At 37.5% G+C, this 22508-nt stretch overlaps 1 protein-coding gene across 2 annotated transcripts in view; it reads right to left on the minus strand.

The window, feature by feature from the left end:
* The window catches only part of KYNU (kynureninase), a 113061-nt gene that overhangs the window by 76371 nt on the left and 14182 nt on the right, over positions 1-22508 (minus strand). For both annotated transcript variants that reach the window (XM_043894678.1, XM_043894677.1), the window contains 2 exons: positions 12874-12994; positions 3089-3171 (listed from right to left, as the gene is read on the minus strand). In XM_043894678.1, coding sequence (XP_043750613.1) covers positions 3089-3171; positions 12874-12920 — 130 coding nt within the window. In that variant the 5' untranslated portion in view covers positions 12921-12994. The remainder of the gene's footprint in view (positions 1-3088; positions 3172-12873; positions 12995-22508) is intronic.

A 22508-nucleotide genomic window follows, 5' to 3' on the forward strand; every position in this document is an offset into this window, starting at 1 on the left:
ATAGTTCTTAAACTAAGAACTTATTTTCCTTAAAAGTCTAGCAGTTTGGCCTATATTAAGCATTAGTGTGTTCCATGCTCATTCATGGTTAACACAGTTGATATATAGACCTGGATGTCTGTTTCTTTTTCCAAGTTAGGGAGGTTTTCAGGTATTATCACTTCTAATTCATAGTCAACTGAATATTTAAACTTGGGTGGTGGCTCTGCAGCCTAGACTGAGCCATCTAGAGTCATCTGCTTCTCTATTGTGTTGAGGCTTTCTGGGAAGCCAGAAACTTTAGGCAGCTTTAAAGAAGGCTGAGCACCGAAGAATTGATGCTTTTGAACTGTGGTGTTGGAGAAGACTCTTGAGAGTCCCTTGGACTGCAGGGAGATCCAACCGGTCCATCCGAAAGGAAATTAGTCCTGGATATTCATTGGAAGGACTGATGTTGAAGCTGAAACTCCAATACTTTGGCCACCTGAAACGAAGAACTGACTCATTGGAAAAGACCCTGATGCTGAGAAAGATTGAGGGCAGGAGGAGAAGAGGACAACAGATGAGACGGTTGGATGGCATCACCGACTCAATGGACATGAGTTTGAGTAAACTCCGGGAGTTGGTGATAGACAGGGAAGCCTGGAGTGCTGCAGTCCATGGGGTCCCAAAGAGTTGGACACGACTGAATGACTGAACTGAACTGAACTGAACTGAAAATGCAAAGTCATTTCCTGTGGATCTATTTTTGCGGGTCTGTTTGGGGCAGAAGACTGTCCTTATGCTGGGATGAGTCCCAGAAATACATAAGAAGTTAGAAACATAGTGTTCCTAAATTATTTGTGGTCTGTTTATAAACTATATTAACATAAATTGTTTTGACTATGATAATTTTGAATCTCTCCTTGCTAAGCACAGAACGAAAGCTAAAGGTTTCTTCCCTGTCTTGCTGTCAGTTCAGAGGGTGTGAATGGTGGCTGAGGATTGAGGAAGCTTCACCTGATCGATGTGGGTGCTAGTCTCTTGTCATATGTGTCCCTAAACATCCTTCTCGCAGGCAACATCCCAACCAAGCATCTAAAGCGAGACGTGCTTCTTTCTTCCTCTTCTCCCTCCATGGGGTTACTGGCAAAGCTAATATGACCACTGCTTAGAAAGAGTAATGACTTCTGCAAATACAGGGGTGTTCTTTCTCCCAATCTCTCCTGTTTCCTTCCTTTAGAAACACGCTGCCCGAGACAACACGCCCGCAACACACCCAGAGGGTCTGTGCTTACCCTTCGCATGTGGTCAGGTGATACCGCCACCTTGAATGTGAACTGCTATTCTTATTACCCTATTAAAGAAGAGCCAACTGGCATGTTGTCAGAAAGTACTATTTAAAATGTGAATCATTACAGAACAAATGAATACTGTGTATAGGACATTTAAAAAAGAGACATTTTTTCCTTTTATAATTTTTGTATTTCTACTTGTGGCCTTTTCTTCCCACCTACAGAAGTCTCATTAACATTTCCTGTAAAGCATATTTAGTGGTGCTGAATTTTTCTAGCACTTGCTTATTTGTGAAATTCCTTCATTCTCTTTCAAGTTTGAATGATAGTCATGCCAAGCAGAGTATTCTTGGTTGTCGGCTTTTTTATTTTCACCACTTTAAATATATCATGCCACTCCCTTCTGGCCTGCAGAGTTTCTGCTGGAAAGTCAGCTACTGTTTTTTTGGGAGTTCTCTTTTGTGTAATAAATTGCTTTTCCCTTGCTGCTTTTTTAAGATTTTTCTCTTTATTTTGTTGACATTTTAATTACAAATGTGTTTTGGTGTGGACTTCTGTGGGCTGATCTTATTTGGGACCCTCTGTGATTCCTGGACCTGGATGTCTGTTTCCTTTCGCAGGTTAGGGAGGTTTTCAGGAATCATCACTTGTGATAACTTTTCTGCCCCTTTCTTCTCCTTCTGGGACCCTTATAATGTGAATGTTAGTGTACTTGATATTGTCCCAGATATCTCTTTAACTGTCCCTCTTTTTCAATTCTTTATTCTTTTTTTCTGCTTAGCTGGAGTAATTTTTTACTCTGGTTTCCAGTTCGCTGATACATTCCTCTGTATCATCTACTCTATTGCTGATTCCTTCTAGTTTATTTCAGTTGTTTCCTTTGGCTCCATTTGGTTCTTCTTCATATTTTCTAATTGTTTGTTTAATTCCTCATTATTTTCACCTATTCTCCTGAATTAATTGAGCATCTTTATAATCATTACTTTGCATTTTTTACTGAGTAGATTACTTATCAACACTTCCCTTAGTTCTTTGCAGTTTTTTGCTGTTCCTTGTTTGGAAAATATTCCTCTGTCTCCTCACTTTGTTTAATTCTCTGTGGTTATTTGTATATTTTAGGGAAGATTGTTATATTTCCTGATCTTAAAGAAGTGGCTTTATGTAGGAGATACTATGGGATAGATATGTGTGTGTATATGTATATATGTATACACACATACATACATATATATATATAGTTTAATACCTTAAATTTCATATAAGACTTTAAGCAATGCTGAATAATCTACCCGATTAAACAAATAATTTTTTTTCAATGTGATAACACATTTACCATTTAAAACTACATTGAGTAGCTTTACCAACAGTATATAGAGCTCACTTTAGGAAATACATCATAGACTGAAAATACAGCATCAATGATATTATTTTCAACAGCACTCAGCCTAATTTTAAAAGATCACTACAGATTAAGTTGAGATGAACCTAAATATATTGGTGTTTTAGGCCTTTAACATGTGAAGGTTAATGTTTATTTTACCATGCAATAAACTCTTAGAAAATTAATTGAAGTTGATTTCTATGAAATTTCCTTAATTATAAGTGTGAATGTTTTTCATTGATGAGTAAATAATAGCCTTAGAATATATAAGAACAAAACAACAACAATATTAGCAATCAAGTCTCAGTTAAAAGCACGTTTACTCTTTAGTATTATAGATTAAAATAAAAAATCAGGATGTTCTTCAATAAAATGTTTATCTTATAAACTTATGTGTATAACCAAATGATTATGTCTTTATGAGTTTTTTGGAAAAAATTCACTTTGTACTTACCCACAATGTCAGTCATAAGTCCTGAAATAGTCTCATCTCCTGTAATCCAAGGACGTTTCCCTACCTCGTGACCATAGGCTCCCCTGAAATTGAAAATGGATATAACAATCTTAGTTTTGGTGTGCATCTGTGTGTATAGTGTGTATCTCTGTGTGTCTGTGTGAGTGTGTGTGTGTGAGTTTTCAAATATCAGCATGAGTGACTGAACATTTCTAAGTGAGTCTTTGTAATGTTTTAATAAAAAGCATGCTTTTTTAAAAACCAAAAGTAATATTTGAGAACTCTGGTTTTTAACTTGTAATTTTAAAATTTTTCTTTGTTTTCCTTTTTGGTGAGGAGTATAGGGGGTGTTGACCATATAATGTTTCATTATCTTTCCCTATGTTGAAGTCTAAGATATTATTTTTTTCTCTTTTGAAAATTCTAAGGTTATTTGAGTATCTTACCTGTATACCATTCCATTTAATTGCATCTATACTACAACATTTTACTACCACTTGAGGCTAGATATTAAAATGATTATTAATTACATTTAAAAATGTAATTATAATCTGTGAATTAAATAGAAGTATATAAAATGTGACTACACTCATGATGACATTTTAAGTTAGTAGTGAAACTTGGCAATAATCAGAGACAATACTATATCTTCACCTGCATGTGCTCAGTCCTGTCTGATTCTTTGTGACTCTACGGACTGTAGCCAACCAAGCTCCTCTATCCATGGGATTATCCCAGCAAGAATACTGGAATGGATTGCCACTTCCTCCTACAGGGGATCTTCCCAACCCAGGGATCGCTCCTGTGTTCCCTAAATTGGCAGGTGAATTCTTTACCACACTGAGCCACCTAGGAATCCCATATTTTCTAGCAATTTCATCTATCACATTCTAGCTCAATTTTGTTATTCTAGTAAGTATCTCAGTAGACATAATGGAAACAACGCTAAATACATAAGAAAATGTCAACTCTCAAGTCATTTCTATCAACTGAGGAAGGCAAATACATTTGAAAAATAGGAGAAGAAATCAAGAAGAGAGTGACTTTGTGTGCTGTTACAAACTTGTATGTTAGAAAGCTCTGGAATAGACTGTTCTTAATTCTTTCGGAATCCAAAGACTATGTAAACTTGGAAGAAAGGAATAAGCATGTGCTCTATGTATAGTGTTACTGTGATGAATACATATTCTGGAATTAAATAAGCTGGTGGCGGTGAGCTGAAAAACCTTCTCTCAGAGGTGAAGGGTAGTAGAATATGCCATCCTAAAACATCATTGTGGTCCATTCATCATATTGTGCTGTAGGCACTTGAAGAAATAGAAAATCCAAGAAGGGGCTTTCTCTGAGCTTCGCTATCTGCCTAAAGACAGATCCGCCGAAAGAAGCTCAGTTATCATAAGTCTTCCCAGGAGTTTCATCAGCTAGAAAAGAGTTGACTCAGCACAGTGTGTGCATGGTAGTTGCTCAGTTGTGACCGCTGTAGCCCACCAGGCTCCTCTGTCCCTGGAATTCGTCAGGTAAGAATACCTGGGTGGGTTGCCATTTCCTTCTCCAGGGAATCTTCCCAACCCAGGGATCAAACCCAGGTCTCCTGCACTGCAGGCAGACACATCACCATCTGAGCTACCTGGGAAGCCCCTTAGCAAGGAGAGACTACAAGTCAACACCACCTCCCAGATAAACTTCAGACTATTCCTCCTATCTACTCCCCAGGGATCCATCCATCCTTCAAAGAAGTCCTTAACTATCCCCTAAGAGGCCTGCATCTTTCTTCCTCTTTGGCTATTAAATGAGATGTAAGCTTGAATTCCAAGCTGCCTTCAGGAGTTATTCATTTTCCCCTAAATATTCCCTATGTATCCTTTAGGTATTCATGTTAATAAATTGTGTTAATAAGCAAAATTCTTTTTTTATCTTGTTAACCTCTCTTTTATTACAAGGCTATCAGTTAAAACCTCAGAAGGCCAAAGGATTTTTTTCTCCACTACAGAGCAATGGGGACACTGGAAAGGAGGAGCCCTTGCTGATTTCTGTGGTGTGAACACCCCCCATCAGTGAAAATCCTGAATGTTTAACAATTGGCTCCATCACCTGGGATGAGCCAGTTTCCAGGTCAATACTACATACAAGGCTACATTTATTAGAAGCTTATAGTACCTAATTTCCCACTTTTATAAAAGAAAATGGGTTATAATATGTATCTTAAAGGATTTCTATGAAAAATAAATAAGATACCATGTGAAGGATCTTGGTACATGGTACCCTTTTTTTGAGTTGTCTTTCCTAATGCAAATCTAATGTTAAAACTCACTTCATCAGCACGTGAGGGCTTCCCTGGTAGCTCAGACGGTATCTACCAGCAATGCGGGAGACCCAGGAGACCCGAGCTTGATCCCTGGGTTGGGAAGATCCCTTGGAGACGGAAATGGCACAACTGCAGGATGCCTGGAGAATGCCATGGACAGAGGAGCCTGGCACCGGGCTACAGTCCATGGGGTTGCAAGGAGTCAGATACGACTGAGTGACTAACACTGCACTGCACATCAGCGTGTGGTGTAAAACAGTTTTTAAACTAGTACTTCGGTTACCATATAAAGTGAGATGAAGGAAGAAGACTTGGAGAATAAACAGACTGTAAGAACTAAGGAGGAAGAGAAGGACAATTGTTAGTGAGTGTCCTGGTGGGCTGCCCGTCTATGGGGTCGCACAGAGTCGGACACGACTGAAGCGGCTTAGCAGCGGCAGCAGCGTTATTCATCTTATTGTTAGATAGCCTGCAGCTTGCCTCTTTCTTGACTTCCAATATAAATGCTAAAGACAAAAATCTTTATCATTAAATAGTAGTTAAAGGCAGATACTTGGATCCTTTTTTATTTTAATCACACAGAGCTCCATGGCCTTGCTGATAGCACAATACATCTTATTGCATTTAGGCAGTAAAATTCTATGTTCTGCCTCAGAGAATTTATATCTCAGAATATTATGCCACCTACTTCTCACCCTGGTAGACACCATGGTAATAATCTTTAAGGATCCGTTTCTTCCTGCAATGCTTTTGGCATCTTCCTTCCTTTAAGATGTCACACACAGAATCAGCTTCTTCATTTTGCCAGTCTACTAGCCTAGGGTATTTAGGAAGTGTTACCTAAATAAACTCAAAGTGGCCTTTCATTAGAAAGAGCTGATGTGGATCACAGTGCAGTTATAAACATATATATTCAATTTAAGGGAAAGCTTATGTTGTTTTCATTCTAAACTGCTTAGAAGTAGTTGCAGTATAGTTGCAATCTTTTACTAATGCTGCAAAGGAAAAGAGAGCATAGGAAAGAGTTCACTCACTACCATTGCATCAGTCATTGCTGTGAGTCGGCTGAGATGTCTGCAGAGCAGTGTTTGCTCATGAAATTAGATTTCAGGATATAAAATCTAATTAGGAAGTTAATAGAAATGTGGATCCTCCTTGAAATAGGACTGTGCTTTAACCATCCTACAGAATGAAAAGTGCCTCTGCACTTAAAAGCTCCCCCCAGTAAGCAAATAAATAAGATTTCACAGAGTCTCCCTTAATGATATCACAACTTTTTTCTGTGACCCAGTTGATGATTAGCCAACAGAGATGTCAGGAAAAGCTCTGTAACATGTCACACCATGTACTTTCTTATTCATATTGGAGGCAGAATATGCCACACTAACACTTGCCGCTTGGGCATAAGGATTATTTTGTGCTGGAGGTACTTGAAAAAGAGCAAATGCAAGGGGAGGATATCTCTGAACTCCCCTTATCTGCCTGAAGACAGATCCTCCAAAAGAACTCAATTGTCATAAATTCCCTCTTCAGAAGTTTCATCAACAAGGGAAGGTTGACTCAGGTCACAAGAGAGGAGACGAAGTCAGCACCACAGTCAGATAGACTTTGTCACAAACTACCATACTTCCCATCTATTCTTCTAACAGCCTATTCATCATTCCTAAAAATCATTTATTTTTCTCAGAGTGACCTGTATAGCTCCTCCTTAGCCCCTATTAAGACAATATATAAGCTTTCAAATCTCATTGCTTTTTTTGGATGATCATTTCTTTTTTTTCCTGTGGTGCCCTCACGCATGTAATATTAAAAAGTAATAAAATTTTATGCCTTTTCTTCTGTTAATCTGCCTGTTACTTTATTTCCTAGACCCAGTAATGGACCTATGAGAGTAGGGGGCAAGTCTTTCCTCCTCTACAATACACCTTTATATTTTTTAAAGAAAGAAACCCTTAAATTGAATGAGACTGCAGGTCTGCAGAAGGACATTGTCTCCCATGTGCTTCACCAGCACCCTTTCTGCACACATATTACCATGTAAGCTAAGTCACTGCAAACCAGGCAGTTTGTTCCTACTGTGTAATTCAGTGTGATATTTTTCTTTTTAGGTAATTCTACCTAAAATGTCTCAGTTTTTATAAGAATCCCTATAAAGACACAACTGTGGCAGCTTTTTGCTCCTATAAAAAAGAAAGTCATTTATTTATCTAGCAAATGGGATAACCCAGTAGACCAATAATATAGTGATTACTACCTAGGGACACAGCATACATCTTTCAACTTACAATGTCCTCTTTAGGACTGACATAGCTGAATTTTACCACTATGATTACTACCTCATGTTATTCTCCTTTAATTGATCTGGGTTGTTAGTAAATATTTAATTTTAAATGTTCCCCCAAATTAAGTTTATTGCCTATCCATCTCAGCAGACCCATAATGAACAAGCATATGATATTGTTGCTTCTTATTGTTGTTTTATCTTCTTGCTGATAGCTAATTATTATATATCAAAGTGAAATTACACTAAAAGTTTTCCATTTCAGAAAATTAAAATAATCTAAATATTATCATTTCATCAAACAAATAATATATTCTCCAAGTAAAGTGTTAGTAACCTACTTTAGAAATCATATACAGTTGAAAATGAATCTGGAAAATACTAATAGGCATTTAAAAAATACAGAGGTAAGCATTTTATTTTCATAGTCTTGCCTTGAATCACTTGAGTTTTCGAAGAAATCAGTTGAGTCCTAAAATATTTCTAAGTGTGCCTGTATTCTTGACTTTTCTTTAGTGTAAAGTAATCAAATATGGCAGTCACAGGAATTATAATATTAAGCTGCATTATGACCAGTGATGGTTTATTTTGTAGATAAATAGGTAGTATGCCTACAATAGCCCATGAAAGATGATGACCTAGAAGATGAAAAACATAAGCCAAATGGCATTTCCTATGTTATAGGCCATGGATGCCCAGAGGTTTGATATCAATATCCCAGAGCAATATTTCACTTAGAACACTCAAATTTCTCAGTTACTGTTAAGATTATAAATTTTTAATATTATTTTCTTCTGTTAAGCAACTAATTTTAAGGTACATTATTTAATGACTGTGTAGCTCTCTTTGATCAGTTCTCAAAATCTCACTGGTCAAGAATGTGGTGGGGCACTGTCTTGGTTTGGGTATCTGCTGAGAAGTAGGACAGAAGTAGGATTGGAGGAGATGAAGAACAGATAATCAGATGATACTCATTACAATAATGAGACACTCCAGATCCAGAGGCAAACCAAACATATGCAGGGGAAATTTAGTACTAAAACAAAGGCAATAGTTAGAAAGGGAAGGGAAGGAAACAATAGGCCACCAGAGTGGCAGGAAGATTACTTTAAAAGCATGTTTGACCTAAGAAAGAAACATTGTCCAGACTTAAGGAAAGCCTCCTGAAAATACCACCACCACTACTGACCCACCATCAGAGAAGAATGGCCCTTAGCACTAGGAGTTACACATTTACTTTCCTTCAATCTTTCACTTGGGAGCTCCCAAGCAGGAAATATTCTGCTGGTTATTATCAAGATGGAAAAGCCCAGTAGAGCTGACCATACTTTCCTACTGAAGCTCCCCACTTTTTGTTAAATTTGTTTTAATCCCTTACTCTGGCTGATAAGTGAATCACTGTAGTGTGTTTCTGTACCCATGTAAAATAAAGTTTTCTCCTGCTAATCTGTGTATGTGTGTGTGTGCACAGGTTGCATGATGTCCAACTCTTTGTGACCCCATGGACTGTAGAGCCCCCAGGCTTTTCTTTCCATGGGATTCTCCAGGCAAGAATACTGGAGTTGGTTATCATTTTCTACTCCAGGGATCTTCCTGACCCAGGGGTTGAACATGCATCATGTGTCTCTTGTGTCTCCTGCACTGGCAGGCAGATTCTTTACCACTAGTACCACCTAGAAAGCTAATCTCAGTTCAGTTCAGTTCAGTCGCTCAGTCGTGTCTGACTCTTTGAGACCCCATGAACCGCAGCATGCCAGGCCTCGCTGTCCATCATCAACTCCCAGAGTCCACCCAAACTCATGTCCATTGTGTTGGTGATGCCATCCAACCATCTCATCCTCTGTCTTCCCCTTCTCCTCCAGCCCTCAGTCTTTCCCAGAATCAGGGTCTTTTTCAATGAGTCAGCTCTCCACATTAGGTGGCCAAAGTATTGGAGTTTCAGCTTCAACATCAGTCCCTCCAATGAACACCCAGGACTGATCTCCTTTAGGATGGACTGGTTGGATCTCCTTGCAGTCCAAGGGACTCTCAGTGGAAGTGAGAAATAGACTTAAGGGACTAGATCTGATAGACAGAGTGCCTGATGAACTATGGAAGGAGGTTCATGACATTGTACAAGAGACAGGGAGCAAGACCATCCCCAAGAAAAAGAAATGCAAAAAAGCAAAATGGTTGTTTGAGGAGGCCTTACAAATAGCTGTGAAAAGAAGAGAAGCAAAAAGCAAAGGAGAAAAGGAAAGATACACCCATTTGAATGCAGAGTTCCAAAGAATAGCCAGGAGAGATAAGAAAGCCTTCCTCAGCGATCAGTGCAAAGAAATAGAGGATAACAATCGAATGGGAAAGACTAGCGATCTCTTCAAGAAAATTAGAGATACCAAGGGAAAATTTCACGAAAAGATGATTCAATAAAGGACAGAAATGGTATGGACCTAACAGAAGCAGAAGATATTAAGAAGAGTTGGCAAGAATACACAGAAGAACTGTACAAAAAGGATCTTCATGACCCAGATAATCATGAAGGTGTGCTCACTCACACTTACCTAGAACCGGACATCCTGGAATGTGAAGTCAGGTGGGCCTTAGGAAGCATCACTACGAACAAAACTAGTGGAGGCAATGGAATTCCAGTTGAGCTATTTCAAATTCTAAAAGATGATGCTATGAAAGTGCTTCACTCAATATGTCAGCAAATTTGCAAAACTCAGCAGTGGCCACAGGACTGGAAAAGGTCAGTTTTCATTCCAATCCCAAAGAAAGGTAATGCCAAAGAATGCTCAAACTACCACACAATTGCACTCGTCTCACACGCTAGTAAAGAAAGCTAATCTATCTGTTGTCAATTAATCCTCAGGCCCCCAACCACTAGAAAGAAAGTTAATAGAGGAAAAGTTTTCCTTCCAACACAACCTTAGCTGAAAAGGCTAGAGTAGAGTTTTAAGCTAAATATTTAGGAGCAAAAAAATGAATGAACAACCCATTTGAGATTAAACATTGGGGGTGGGATGGAAGGAAACAAGACCGTGTTCATGAACCTCAAATACTACTGATATCGCTGGGCTGGCAGCACCATGATGTTGACTGGGACACCACAGTTCACAACAAAAAGACTAAATAAAGTCAACTAGTTATCTAATCTTTTACTCAGAAGAAGTCTTTTAAAAATTCAGTTTACATTGCTTGAAGCATTAAAACATACTTCCTTGCTAAATCATCTGTCTGATGAAAAATAGGTAGGGGAGGTTAAGAGTATGTAATTTTCTGTTATAACAATGTAAAATATAAAATTGAAGGGTAGCAACAATAGGAGGATATTATGACAGAGAGGCACTCTCTCTGAACATAACTGGAGTAAAAGTTTCGAGAATAATCAATCAGTCTTTTAATAAAGTAGGATAATTGAACGGATACAAATAGGAAAGCAGAGAGGCATATTTTAGAACATACATGAAGGATAAAAATGCACAGTTTGCCGAACAAATATCTAAGAGGCAAGGACACTCTCCAAATTTCAAGTTCAATCTAATTATCTGCTATATTTTACATTTAGGCCAAAAATGAATATTACCATTTTTATTAACTATGACCCTCATATGTTAAAATACCAAAGCCTTCAGGTGCAGAATGCTTCCAAATGTAGTGATATTTACTTTTCAAAGTATGCATAAATGTTACGCAAATAAAATTATAACAGGCCTACTAAATTGTGCAAAACTCTATTATTCTTGGACTGAGTTGTGAACTTACATTCTTAACCACTAAAATTAAGAACTCTGCAGTGTTATCTAATAGCCATGGTAGTAATCATTGGCATAGTCAGTTTAAACTTAACTTTAAAGAGGTTTTGTTCCCAATAGAAAAGACCACTGGCCTGAGGAATATAGAAAGCTGGAAAAGTCATTCTGTGTTTCTATAAGAACTAAATATCTTGATCAGAATTCTTATCTGGTATGGTTTCATATTTCTGAATTTCTTTTTTTCCCTTGTGCTTTAGGTTTAGCTTCCCCCTCATCTATTTTTCAGATTCTAAGAATCAAAAATATTTTTAAATACGTATACTATTTTTAATATTCAAATAATATAAATATTTAAATAGTTAAGATATTTTTAAAAAATTCCAGTTTTAGCTGTCAGTAATTACTGGGGAAGGATAAGAAGTACATAAGATTAAGTTATTTTCCTTAAGGGATTTATAGTATAGCTAAAAATATGAAACTAATGTAAGTAAATACCTCTAAACTGCCTATTGTAGAGCAGTGATTGCTAATGCACTAGATATTCAGCAAGGAGTGATGAGCGGTTGAGAAGGTTGATATTTAAGAGGTGAGAATTGAGGTAAGTAGAGAGTATGGACGGTTTCATAAGCAGAAGTGTAAAAGTAGAACAGAAAAATGGAGAAAAACGTGAATCCTGATGTAAGATTCCTACACAGTTAGAGTGAACCTGCTAAGCTAAGCCCCAAGCCCCAGCGGAGCATCTACTCAGTGGAAGTATTAGTTGCTTAATCGTGTCTGACTCCTTTGCGACCCCATGGACTGTAGCCTGCGAGGCTCCTCTGGTCTGGGATTCCCCAGGCAGGAATACTGGAGTGCGTTGCCATGCCCTTCTCCAGGGAATCTTCCCAACCCAGGAACTGAAGGAGGGTCTCCTGCATTGCAGGCAGAGGCGTGATTCTTTACTGTCTGAGCCAACGGGGATACGCATCTTCTCAATAATCAAGTTCAGTTTGGTGAGGGAAGTACCTTCTATTCCACTCAACCTCTTGTCCCCCCTCAATAAGAAATTTTTATTTTCTTATTTATAAAAATTGGTGTGCTAGAGTTTAGCCAAGAACTAATCATGAAAACACTAAACTGAATCCTAAATATTAACTCCCTTGTTAGTAATTAAAAAAATAAAATAATTGCTTATGACATAGATATGCCAATTCAGAGAAGGAGCTAAGTTTTTAAAATATTTTAAAAGCTTTACTATTAATTCTACCACTAACTTGACATATGACCTTATTTACTGATCCTCAGTTATTTCATCCATAAAATGAGAATATTTTATCACTCATTGAATACAATCCCTCTGGTTCCTCTCTGCTCTAATATTCTAAGATTCTACTTTACACCTTTGCAAATATTAGACAGTCTGGAGTGATTTTTAAAATTCTTGAATGAGATGTTGATTGTTAGCTTTTGAAATAATACTTACATTTTGGCCCATTTATCTAGTTCCTCTTCCAGGTATGTTTTAACCATTTTTGGTTGAAGGCCAAGAGAATTTCCCAAGAAATAGATAGCTTCTTCATCCTTATTCACTAAAGATAAATCAACTGAAATAGAAGAAAATGAAAAAAAAACCTTATTCAATTAATTAACATTATTCCTTTTGGCATTGTTTATCCACTACAAGCAATTAATGTACTTAACTCCAAGAAGGATGAGAAATATCTTACAATTCCTTCCAAGTATAGCAACAGGTTCTCTTAAAAATAATCTTTTACATTTAAATTTTAAAATATAATTTAAATATTTAGATGCTTCTGTTTAGATCTGTCATATGTGTTATGCTCCACGAGGAAATCTTGATGAACAAATACTTCCAACAATAATAGCCAATAGAAAAAAGTTAAAACATGAATTTTTACAGAAATTATATCAGCCTATCTAGTTATAGCAGAAGGTTACCAGAATTTGACAAGTAATGATACTCTGCATTAACTGGTGTTGCAGTGTATAGAAACAATCTAAATGATTATCGATATATCTGAAGTGGATATATTAAATATGTATGTTTTTATTCTCTTTATGCATACATGTTTAGGCAAAGGCTCTTTTTTTTATTTACTTCTTATTCAAGTAAATGAGAGCTGCACTAATTTTTAATTCTACCTTGGTTGCAATAAATACAATTTCAGCAGCAAATCAAACCATAGGGTTAGAGTATTTTCTAGAAATGCACAAGTTTATAATTGTGTTCTTCTAAGTTTTATCTTAACTCTATTGAAAGGAAGATTAAACTTTTGCTAAAATTTACTGGAATAATTTGGTTGTATTCTTGTCTTTAGATGACTTAAACCTTTGCTGACTTTTTAAAGGCTACCATTTCATTCAACCCAACAGCCTTTATAGATACTGTCTCTGTTTTTCATTGGCATCTCTTTAGTCTGACTCTATCCCAAATTGGAACCAGTCTGTTGTTCCATGTCCTGTCTAACTGTTGCTTCTTGACCTGCATACAGATTTATCAGGAGGCAGGTAAGGTGGTTTGTTATTCCCATCTATTGAAGAATATTCCACAGTTTGTTGTGATCCACACAGTCAAAGGCTTTAGCATAGTCAAGGAAGCAGAAGTAGATGTTTTTTTCTGCTTTTTTGATGATCCAACAGATGTTGGCAATTTGAACTCTCCTTCCTCTGCCTTTTCTAAATCCAGTTTGAACATCAGGAAGTTAGTTCATGTACTGTTTGTTGGGGTCCTTTAATGGACCGGAACCTTGTGGTGTGGAGTCGACGATAAGAAAGTGAAAGAGAGAAAGAGAGAGAGAGAGAGACAAAAAAGACCCGGGGACCTAAGCTCTGATGGAGCAAAGGTGCTTTAATGATTTTTCTATGAGTATATATAGGCTGCAGCACAAGAAACTTCTTTCAGGAATGATAGAGATCAGAAAACCAAATGTACAGCAACCGTTACCAAGGGAACAAGGGGTAACGTTAGTCACAAGGTCAGGAGACAATCTATATCTCAAGTAAGGGAAAGGAGATTAAGCTGTTTTGTCCTAAGGAGAATGTTTACTAAAGGAGACTCATGCTTGCCTCACACAATGACCTCAGTCCCTGGGAGCAGCGTGCTGTTCCGCTTGAAGAGGGACAAAGGACTCATGAGAGACAGCACGTAGGAATCCTCCCGTCAAACATTCCCTGACACTGTTGAAGCCTAGCTTGGAGAATTTTGAGCATTACTGTGCTAGAGTGTGAGATGAGTGCAATTGTGGAGTAGTTTGAACATTCTTTGGCATTGCCTTTCTTAGGGATTGGAATGAAAACTGACCTTTTCCAGCCCTGTGGCCACTGCCAAGTTTCCAAATTTGCTGGCATACTGAGTGCAGCACTTTCACAGAATCATCATTTAGCATTTGAAATAGCTCAACTGGAATTTCATCACCTCCACCAGCTTTGTTCATAGTGGTGCTGCCTAAGGCCCACTTAACTTCTCACTCCAGAATGTCTGATTCTAGGTGAGTGATCACACATTGTGGTTATCTGGATCATTAATATCTTTTTTGTGTAGTTCTGTGTATTCTTGTCACCTTTTCTTAGTTTCTTCTGCTTCTGTTAGGTCCATACATTTTCTATCCTTTATTGTGCCCATCTTTGCATAAAATGTTCCCTTGATATTTCTAATTTTCTTGAAGAGATCTCTAGTTTTTCCCATTCTATGGTTTTCTTCTATTTCTTTGCATTGATCACTTAGAAAGGCTTTCTTATCGCTCCTTGATATTCTTTGAAACTCTGCATTCAGATGGATATAGCTTTCCTTTTCTCCTTTCCCTTTTGCTTCTCTTCTTTTCTCAGCTATTTGTAAGGCCTCCTCAGATAACCATTTTTGCCTTTTTGCATTTCTTTTTCTCAGTCATAAAGCAACAGTTAGACCCAGACATGGAACAACACATTGGTCCAAATTGGGAAAGAGTACGTCAAGGCTGTATATAGTCATTCTGCTTATTTAGCTTAGATGCAGAGTATATCATGTGAAAGGCCCAACTGAATGAAGCATAACCTGGAATCCAGATTGCTGGGAGAAATATCAATAACCTCAGCTTTGCAGATGACACTATCTTTATGGCAGAAAGTGAAGAAGAACTAAAAGGATCTTGATGAAAGTGAAAGAGGAGAGTGAAAAAGCTGGCTTAAAACTAGACATTCAGAAAGCTAAGATCATGGCATCTGGTCCCATCAATTCATGGCAAATAGATGAGGAAACCATGGAAATCTTATTTTCTTGGGCTCCAAAATCACTGCACATGTTGACTGCTGCCATGAAATTAAAAGATGCTTGCTACTTGGAAAAAAAGCTCTGACAAACCTAGACAGAATATTAAAAAGCAGAGACTTTACTTTGCCAACAAAGTTCCACATAGTCACAGCTATAGTTTTTCCTGTAGTCATGTATGGATATGAGAGCTGAACCATAAAGATGGCTGGGTACTGAAGAATTGATACTTTTGAACTGTAGTGTTGGAGAAGACTCTTGAGAGTCCCTTGGACTGCAAGGAGATCAAACAAGTTAATCCTAAAGGAAATCTGTCCTGAGTATTCATTGGAAGGACTGATGCTGAAGCTGAATCTCCAATACTTTGGCCACCTAATGCAAAGAGCTGACTCTCTGAAAAAGGACCTTGATGCTGAAAAGGTTGAGGGCAGGAGAGAAGGGGGCAACAGAGAAGAAGATGGTTGGATGGCATTATCAACTCAACGGACATGAGTTTGAGCAAGCTCCAGGAGTTGCTGATGGACAGAGAAGCATGGCATGCTGTAGTCCATGGGGTTGCAAAGAGTCAGACATGACTAAGTGACTGAACTGAACTGAAGTCTGTCCCAATAAAGAGATGTAAATATTGTTCATACATTTAAATTGGATTAATCTAACATGTCAATCTAGAGAACAAATTTTGAAGGATTTTATTCAGAATTCAGAAGTTTCAGTCAGTGCACCATGGCTCAGATTTCAACTGAGCATTCTAAAAGTAGTTTAAAGACTAAACATGTTCTGTGTGTGTCAGCCTTATCAACAACCCAGGAAGAGGAGGCACCACCCAGATATCTGCTCCCATGTTTTTCTTTTTTGTCTTGTTCTTTCTTGGTGGTGCTTTTATAGACAATTAAGTATTGGGTTTGGCATAGTCAATAAAGCAGAAGTAGATGTTTGTCTGGAACTCTCTCACTTTTTTGATGATCCAACGGATGCTGGCAATTTGATCTCTGGTTCCTCTGCCTTTTCTGAATCCAGCTTGAACATCTGGAAGTTCATGGTTCACTTACTATTGGATCCTGGCATGGAGAATTTTGAGCATTACTTTGCTAGTGTGTGAGATGAGTACAATGTGTGGTAGTTTGACCTGCCTCCTGAGAAATCTATATGCAAGTTAAGAAGCAACAGTTAGAACTGGACATGGAGAACAGACTGGTTCCAAATTGGGAAAGGAGTATGTCAAGGCTGTATATTGTCACCCTGCTTATTTAACTTATATGCAGAGTACATCATGAGAAATGCTGGGCTGGATGAAGCACAAGCTGGAATCAAGATTGCCGGGAGAAATATCAATAACCTCAGTTATGCAGATGACACCACACTTATTGTAGAAAGTGAAAAAGAACTTAAGAACCTCTTGATAAAAGTGAAAGAGGATGGTGAAAAAGTTGGCTTAAAATTCGACATTCAGAAAACTAAGATCATGGCATCCGGCCCCATCACTTCATGGTGAGTAGATGGGGAAACAATGGAAACAGTGACAGACTTTATTTTTTGGGCTCCTAAATCACTGCAGATGGTGACTGAAGCCATGAAATTAAAAGACCCTTGCTACTTGGAAGAAAAGTTGTGAGCAACATAGATAGCATATTAAAAAGCAGAGACATCACTTTGACAACAAAGGTCCATCTAGTCAAAGCTATGGTTTTTCCAGTAGTCATGTATGGATATGAGAGTTGGACTATAAAGAAGGCTGAGTGCCGAAGAATTGATACTTTTGAACTGTGGTGTTGGAGAAGACTCTTGAGAGTCCCTTGGACAGCAAGGAGATCCAACCAGTCCATCCTAAACGAAATCAGTCCTGAATATCCACTGGAAAGACTAATACTGAAGCTGAAATTCCAATCTTTTGACCACCTGATGTGAAGATCTGACTCATTAGAAAATACCCTGATGATGGGAAAGACTGAAGGCAGGAGGAGAAGGGGAAAACAGAGGATGAGATGGTTAGATGACATCACTGACTCAGTGCACATGAGTTTGAGTAAACTCTGAGAGTTCTTGATGGACAGGGAGGCCTAGCATACTGCAATCCATGGGGTCACCAAGAGACAGACACCACTGAGTGACCGAACTGAACTGAAGTATTGGGTTACTTTTATTTAGAAAATCATTTTTAAAATGTGTTCTTATGAAAGAAAAGAAGAATTGTAAAGTATTTCGTCACATGTCTTCTGAAAGTGGGTTCCCCATTTTCTTTATTTTCCTTTTACTTGGTTGCGTTTTTTTTAAGTCTTAAAGCACATCTAATGACATCATAAGAACATTCTATTGGCATCAGGTAAAGAAGTAGAATAGATATCAAGAAAATACCTTTTGTAATAAGAATGATGAGATAACATTCCACTCTCCAGCCCAATCACATCAGATCTTTACAACATCAAAGACCCATAGGCCTTTAAGCTGTGGGTGCCTTCGCTTCTTTTGTGCCGGAAGAATGATAAGAATATTTGTTATTGAAATTTGGTGCTCTTGGCAGTCATGGGGTTCTGTATTAATTTCTAGAAACATACAACCTGCCAAAACCTAATTAAGAAGAAATAGACCACTTGAATAGACCAATCATTATTAGATAAAAATGAGTTTGTAATTACAAAAAAAAGATCAAATCAAAACCTCCCAGCAAACAAAAGTCCAGGACTGGACAGCTTCACAAGGGAATTCTGCCAAAAATATAAAGGATAACTAATACCTATCCTTCTCAAGCTATCCCCCAAAGTTGAAAAGAACACTCTCAAATTCCTTCTATGAGTCCACAACTGTCCTGATATAAAAACTAAACAGACTACAAAAACTACAAAACAAAAACTGCAACTACAAAAAAAAAAAAAATGCAAACCGGTATCTTTGATGACTATAGATGCAAATGTCCTCAATGAAATATTAGCAAATGGAATCCAACATTATATAAAAATGATCATACACTATAATCGAGTTGGATTTATTCCACAGTACAAGGATGGCTCAGCATTCACAAATCAATGTGATGTACCACATTAACAGTAGGAAGGATAAAAATCTCATGATTATCTCAATAGATGCAGCAAAATCTTTTCACAAAATTCAACATCTGTACATAATTAGAAAAAAAAAACTCTCATCAAGGCAGATATAGAGGGACAATATCTCAACATAATAAAGGCCATTTAAGCCAAACTCGTATTCAATTACTCATCACATCAAAAAGAATAAAACACCCAGAAAACAAAAAAATAAATAGCTAAAATAGGGAAAGACCTATACTCTGGAAACATTAATGAAGGAAATTGAAGATGATGCAAATAAATGGAAAGTTATCCCACGAAATTGAGCTGAAAGAATTAATGTTGTTAAAATGACCATATTACCCAAAGCAATCTTCATATTCAATCCAATGCTTATCAACATACCCATGAATTTTTTCACAGAAATAGAATAAATAACCCTAAATTTCATATGGAATTCTGAAAGGCCCCAAATTGCCAGCAATCTTGAGAAAATAATCAAAGCTGGATGTGTCACCCTGTCAGACTTCAGACTATTTTATAAAACTACAGTAATCAAAACAATGTGGTTTTGAACAAACACAGACACATATCAATGGAATAGAAAAGAGATCCCAGAATAGAAAATTGCACAAAGAAAACGTTCTCTTCAATTTCTAACTCTTTGTTACAGCCCAGTAACTTTTTCCATATACCATACTTGAAGGGAAAAGGACATATGTTGAGCATAGCATTTCCAAATTGTTATCAGCTTCTGAATTTTCCTCAGCTACAGGATCCATTGTGTGTTCCTGAATGTCTTCATTTGTGCCAAGAGAAGTCCCTTGGTTAGAATGTCCATTATTTTCTGGACCTCAGATTCAGTCATGACTCATTGCTTTCCATCTTTAAATTATCAATTGTCATGTCAATTTTTCTTGATTGTCATGCTGATCATTGATGATAATTTTCTGCTGCTTCCTAATAGCTTAATTCCAAGTCTAGAGTCTTCTGAAATAAAATCATGAGAATGGATAAGATCCAGGTGAGAATTTATTTTCTGTTCTCTCAGTGCCAGCAGTCCAACTATTGCACAACTTTGACATCTTCTGGGGTTTATTGGGAAGTTTGTTTAGTATTTACATGTTCATGGTCTGGGAAGAATTCCTTTTCTGAAAATATTCATTGCATTTATACTTTCTTCCAAAGTCAAGGTTGACATAAACGGGTCATTTTAATTCTTCAGGATATTTTCTGTGTGTTTACAGTTTCTTAGCATGCTGAGGATTTGGTATTCTGCCAAAATATGTATTTTGGAAATGATGCATTCATATTACTTTTCTTTGAGTAAGAGATATCAATTTGGGCATATGTTCTGTAATTTCTCAACAGTTCTCTTGCATATCTTGCCATTGGCCTCCAGATATTCCCTTTTGAATTGTATTAGGGTCCATCTTATTGAGCTCTTATTGATTACATCTTATTGATTACATCTATACACTCTGTCTCCAAATAAGGTAACTTTCTGTGGTATTTGGGGTTAGGATGCTTAAACTTTAAGGGATACAATTCAACCCATAACATCCTCCTTGAAGGTTCACTTGACTTCAAATAGTCTAAGAACTCAAGAGTTTCAGCTTTCTACAAACAGGCCTCACCTGATTTGTCTGGAAGTCTCATCTGTTGACAAAGATTGTTATATGATTGATACAGAGTTCATGATTCTGGATATTCATTCTTAGTAATTTCAATGCATCAAAAATGTTCATCACTCTGGACCTTAATTGCATATGTCTCAAACCTAATCCAAGAACCAATTTCATTTTTCCTTCTTTAATATAAATCAAAATTTCAACATCACTCCCAATTCAAAACTTTCCCCATCACCAGCTCAGGGTTGATCTAATTCAGAGAAGTACAGTTTGAAACAGAGGAATATGTTGACTGTAGTTTGTTCTTGTTCCTCACTGCTGCTACTTTTAATTTCATAAAGGGAATGAGGAAATAAAGATAAGAAAAACTTAATCTAGCTTTAGTACCTTTATATTGGTAGATCTTTCCTTTATGGGTTCCTTTTTTGGTACTTTTTTTCTGTAGCAATGCCTCTTACTGGAGACTTCCTATATTTAGTTGCCTCAAGTAGTGAATGCACACTTCAGCTGATGTCTTTTGATCCTATTCACTATCACTGCCTCCCACCTTTTTCAGTGTATTTCAAGACTGTTACTACTGTAGTTAAAATAAGCCAACAAGTAGCCCTCCCAGGTCAGGTGCTTTTGAAGTGATTTAAATTCTGCTACATTTCACCAGGTTCAGCTACCTGAAAGGAAATATGCCCCCTTAATATATTAGTTACTGGCATTCTAATGAAGCTATTTTAAATTTTTAGTTGTAACTATTTTAGAGTCTTTGAATAGAATTTTATGTCTTCTACATATATAAATTTTCTACTATAATGCTATCCACAAAAAGAGTACTCATTGTGTTTAAAACATCCAACTAATATTATTAGAGTTGGCCAAACAGCATCCTAATTATAAATATGTTGATAGATAACCAGTATTGGATATTATGTCTTTGGAAGAGATAGTCATTTAAACATCATAAATATATGGGTATAATACTCTTTATACCAGTTATTATAATCTATTCATGAAAAGTTAATTTTTAAGAATTATGATCTTTATATAAAGAAAGCTGAGCACTGAAGAATCAATGCTTTTGAACTGTGGTGTTGGAAAAGACTCTTGAGAATCCCTGGACTGCAAGGAGATCCAACCAGTCCATCCGAAAGGAGATCAGTCCTGGGTGTTCATTGGAAGGACTGATGTTGAAGCTGAAACTCCAATCCTTTGGCCACATGATTCGAAGAAATGACTCATTTGAAAAGACCCTGATGCTGGGAAAGATTGAAGGTGGGAGGAAAAGTGGACGACAGAGGATGAGATGGTTGGATGGCATCACCAACTCAATGCACATGAGTTTGAGTAAACTCTGGGAGTTGGTGATGGACAGGGAGGCCTGGCGTGCTGCAGTCCATGGGGTCTCAAAGAGTCGGACATGACTGAGTGACTGAATTGAACTGATGATCTTTATGTATTTCATTTTATTAATAATATATGTGCCAGTCTGTCATATAGTCACATTCCAGAAGGCCTGGACATAATCCTCTTATCAGGAACAAAGAAAAACAGTAACTTGTGTTTCCAAGTGAAACAGAGTCGTTTTCAGTTAGATCCATTAAATGATAACTTGCTTAATGATAATAGCTATAATCTGCCTTTAGAGTTAAGCTGGCTTTCATTGTTTTTTTACACACACTTGCATATCCTCTAAGTAGCATGTAGCTACTTGGTTTCCCAAGTTTTCATTCAGGAACTTGGAGTCAACTCAGGCCAGTTTGAGCTCAAATCATTTAAAACTGGTTGAGATCACTGGGCATGTGCCAGCATCTGATAGGTGAACTTTTGATGTCAGAGGGCCAAAAAGTTCCCCCTCAGGTCATGCTAAGCTCACCATTTTCTGAACATGTGTCCTATGAAAAAGAATGTAGCTCAGTTGTGCCTCTGCAGGATCATTACCTCACTTTTTCTTATCTCCAATTACCTTTCTTCACCCCTCCCCCATGCCCCAGACTACCCTGCTTCTTTATCTCATAGTATCTAAAACCCTTCACCTTCAGGTAAGAGAGTTGGCTTAGAGGTTAAAGCGTCTGCCTGCAATGCAGGAGACCCGGGTTTGACGCCTGGGTCAGGAAGATCCCCTGGAGAAGGAAATGGCAACCCACTCCAGTATTTTTGTCTGGAGAATCCCATGGATGGAGGAGCCTAGTGGGCTACAGTCTATGGGGTT

The sequence above is a fragment of the Cervus elaphus genome, chromosome 33 (assembly GCF_910594005.1).
Source record: "Cervus elaphus chromosome 33, mCerEla1.1, whole genome shotgun sequence".
Lineage (NCBI taxonomy): Eukaryota > Metazoa > Chordata > Mammalia > Artiodactyla > Cervidae > Cervus > Cervus elaphus.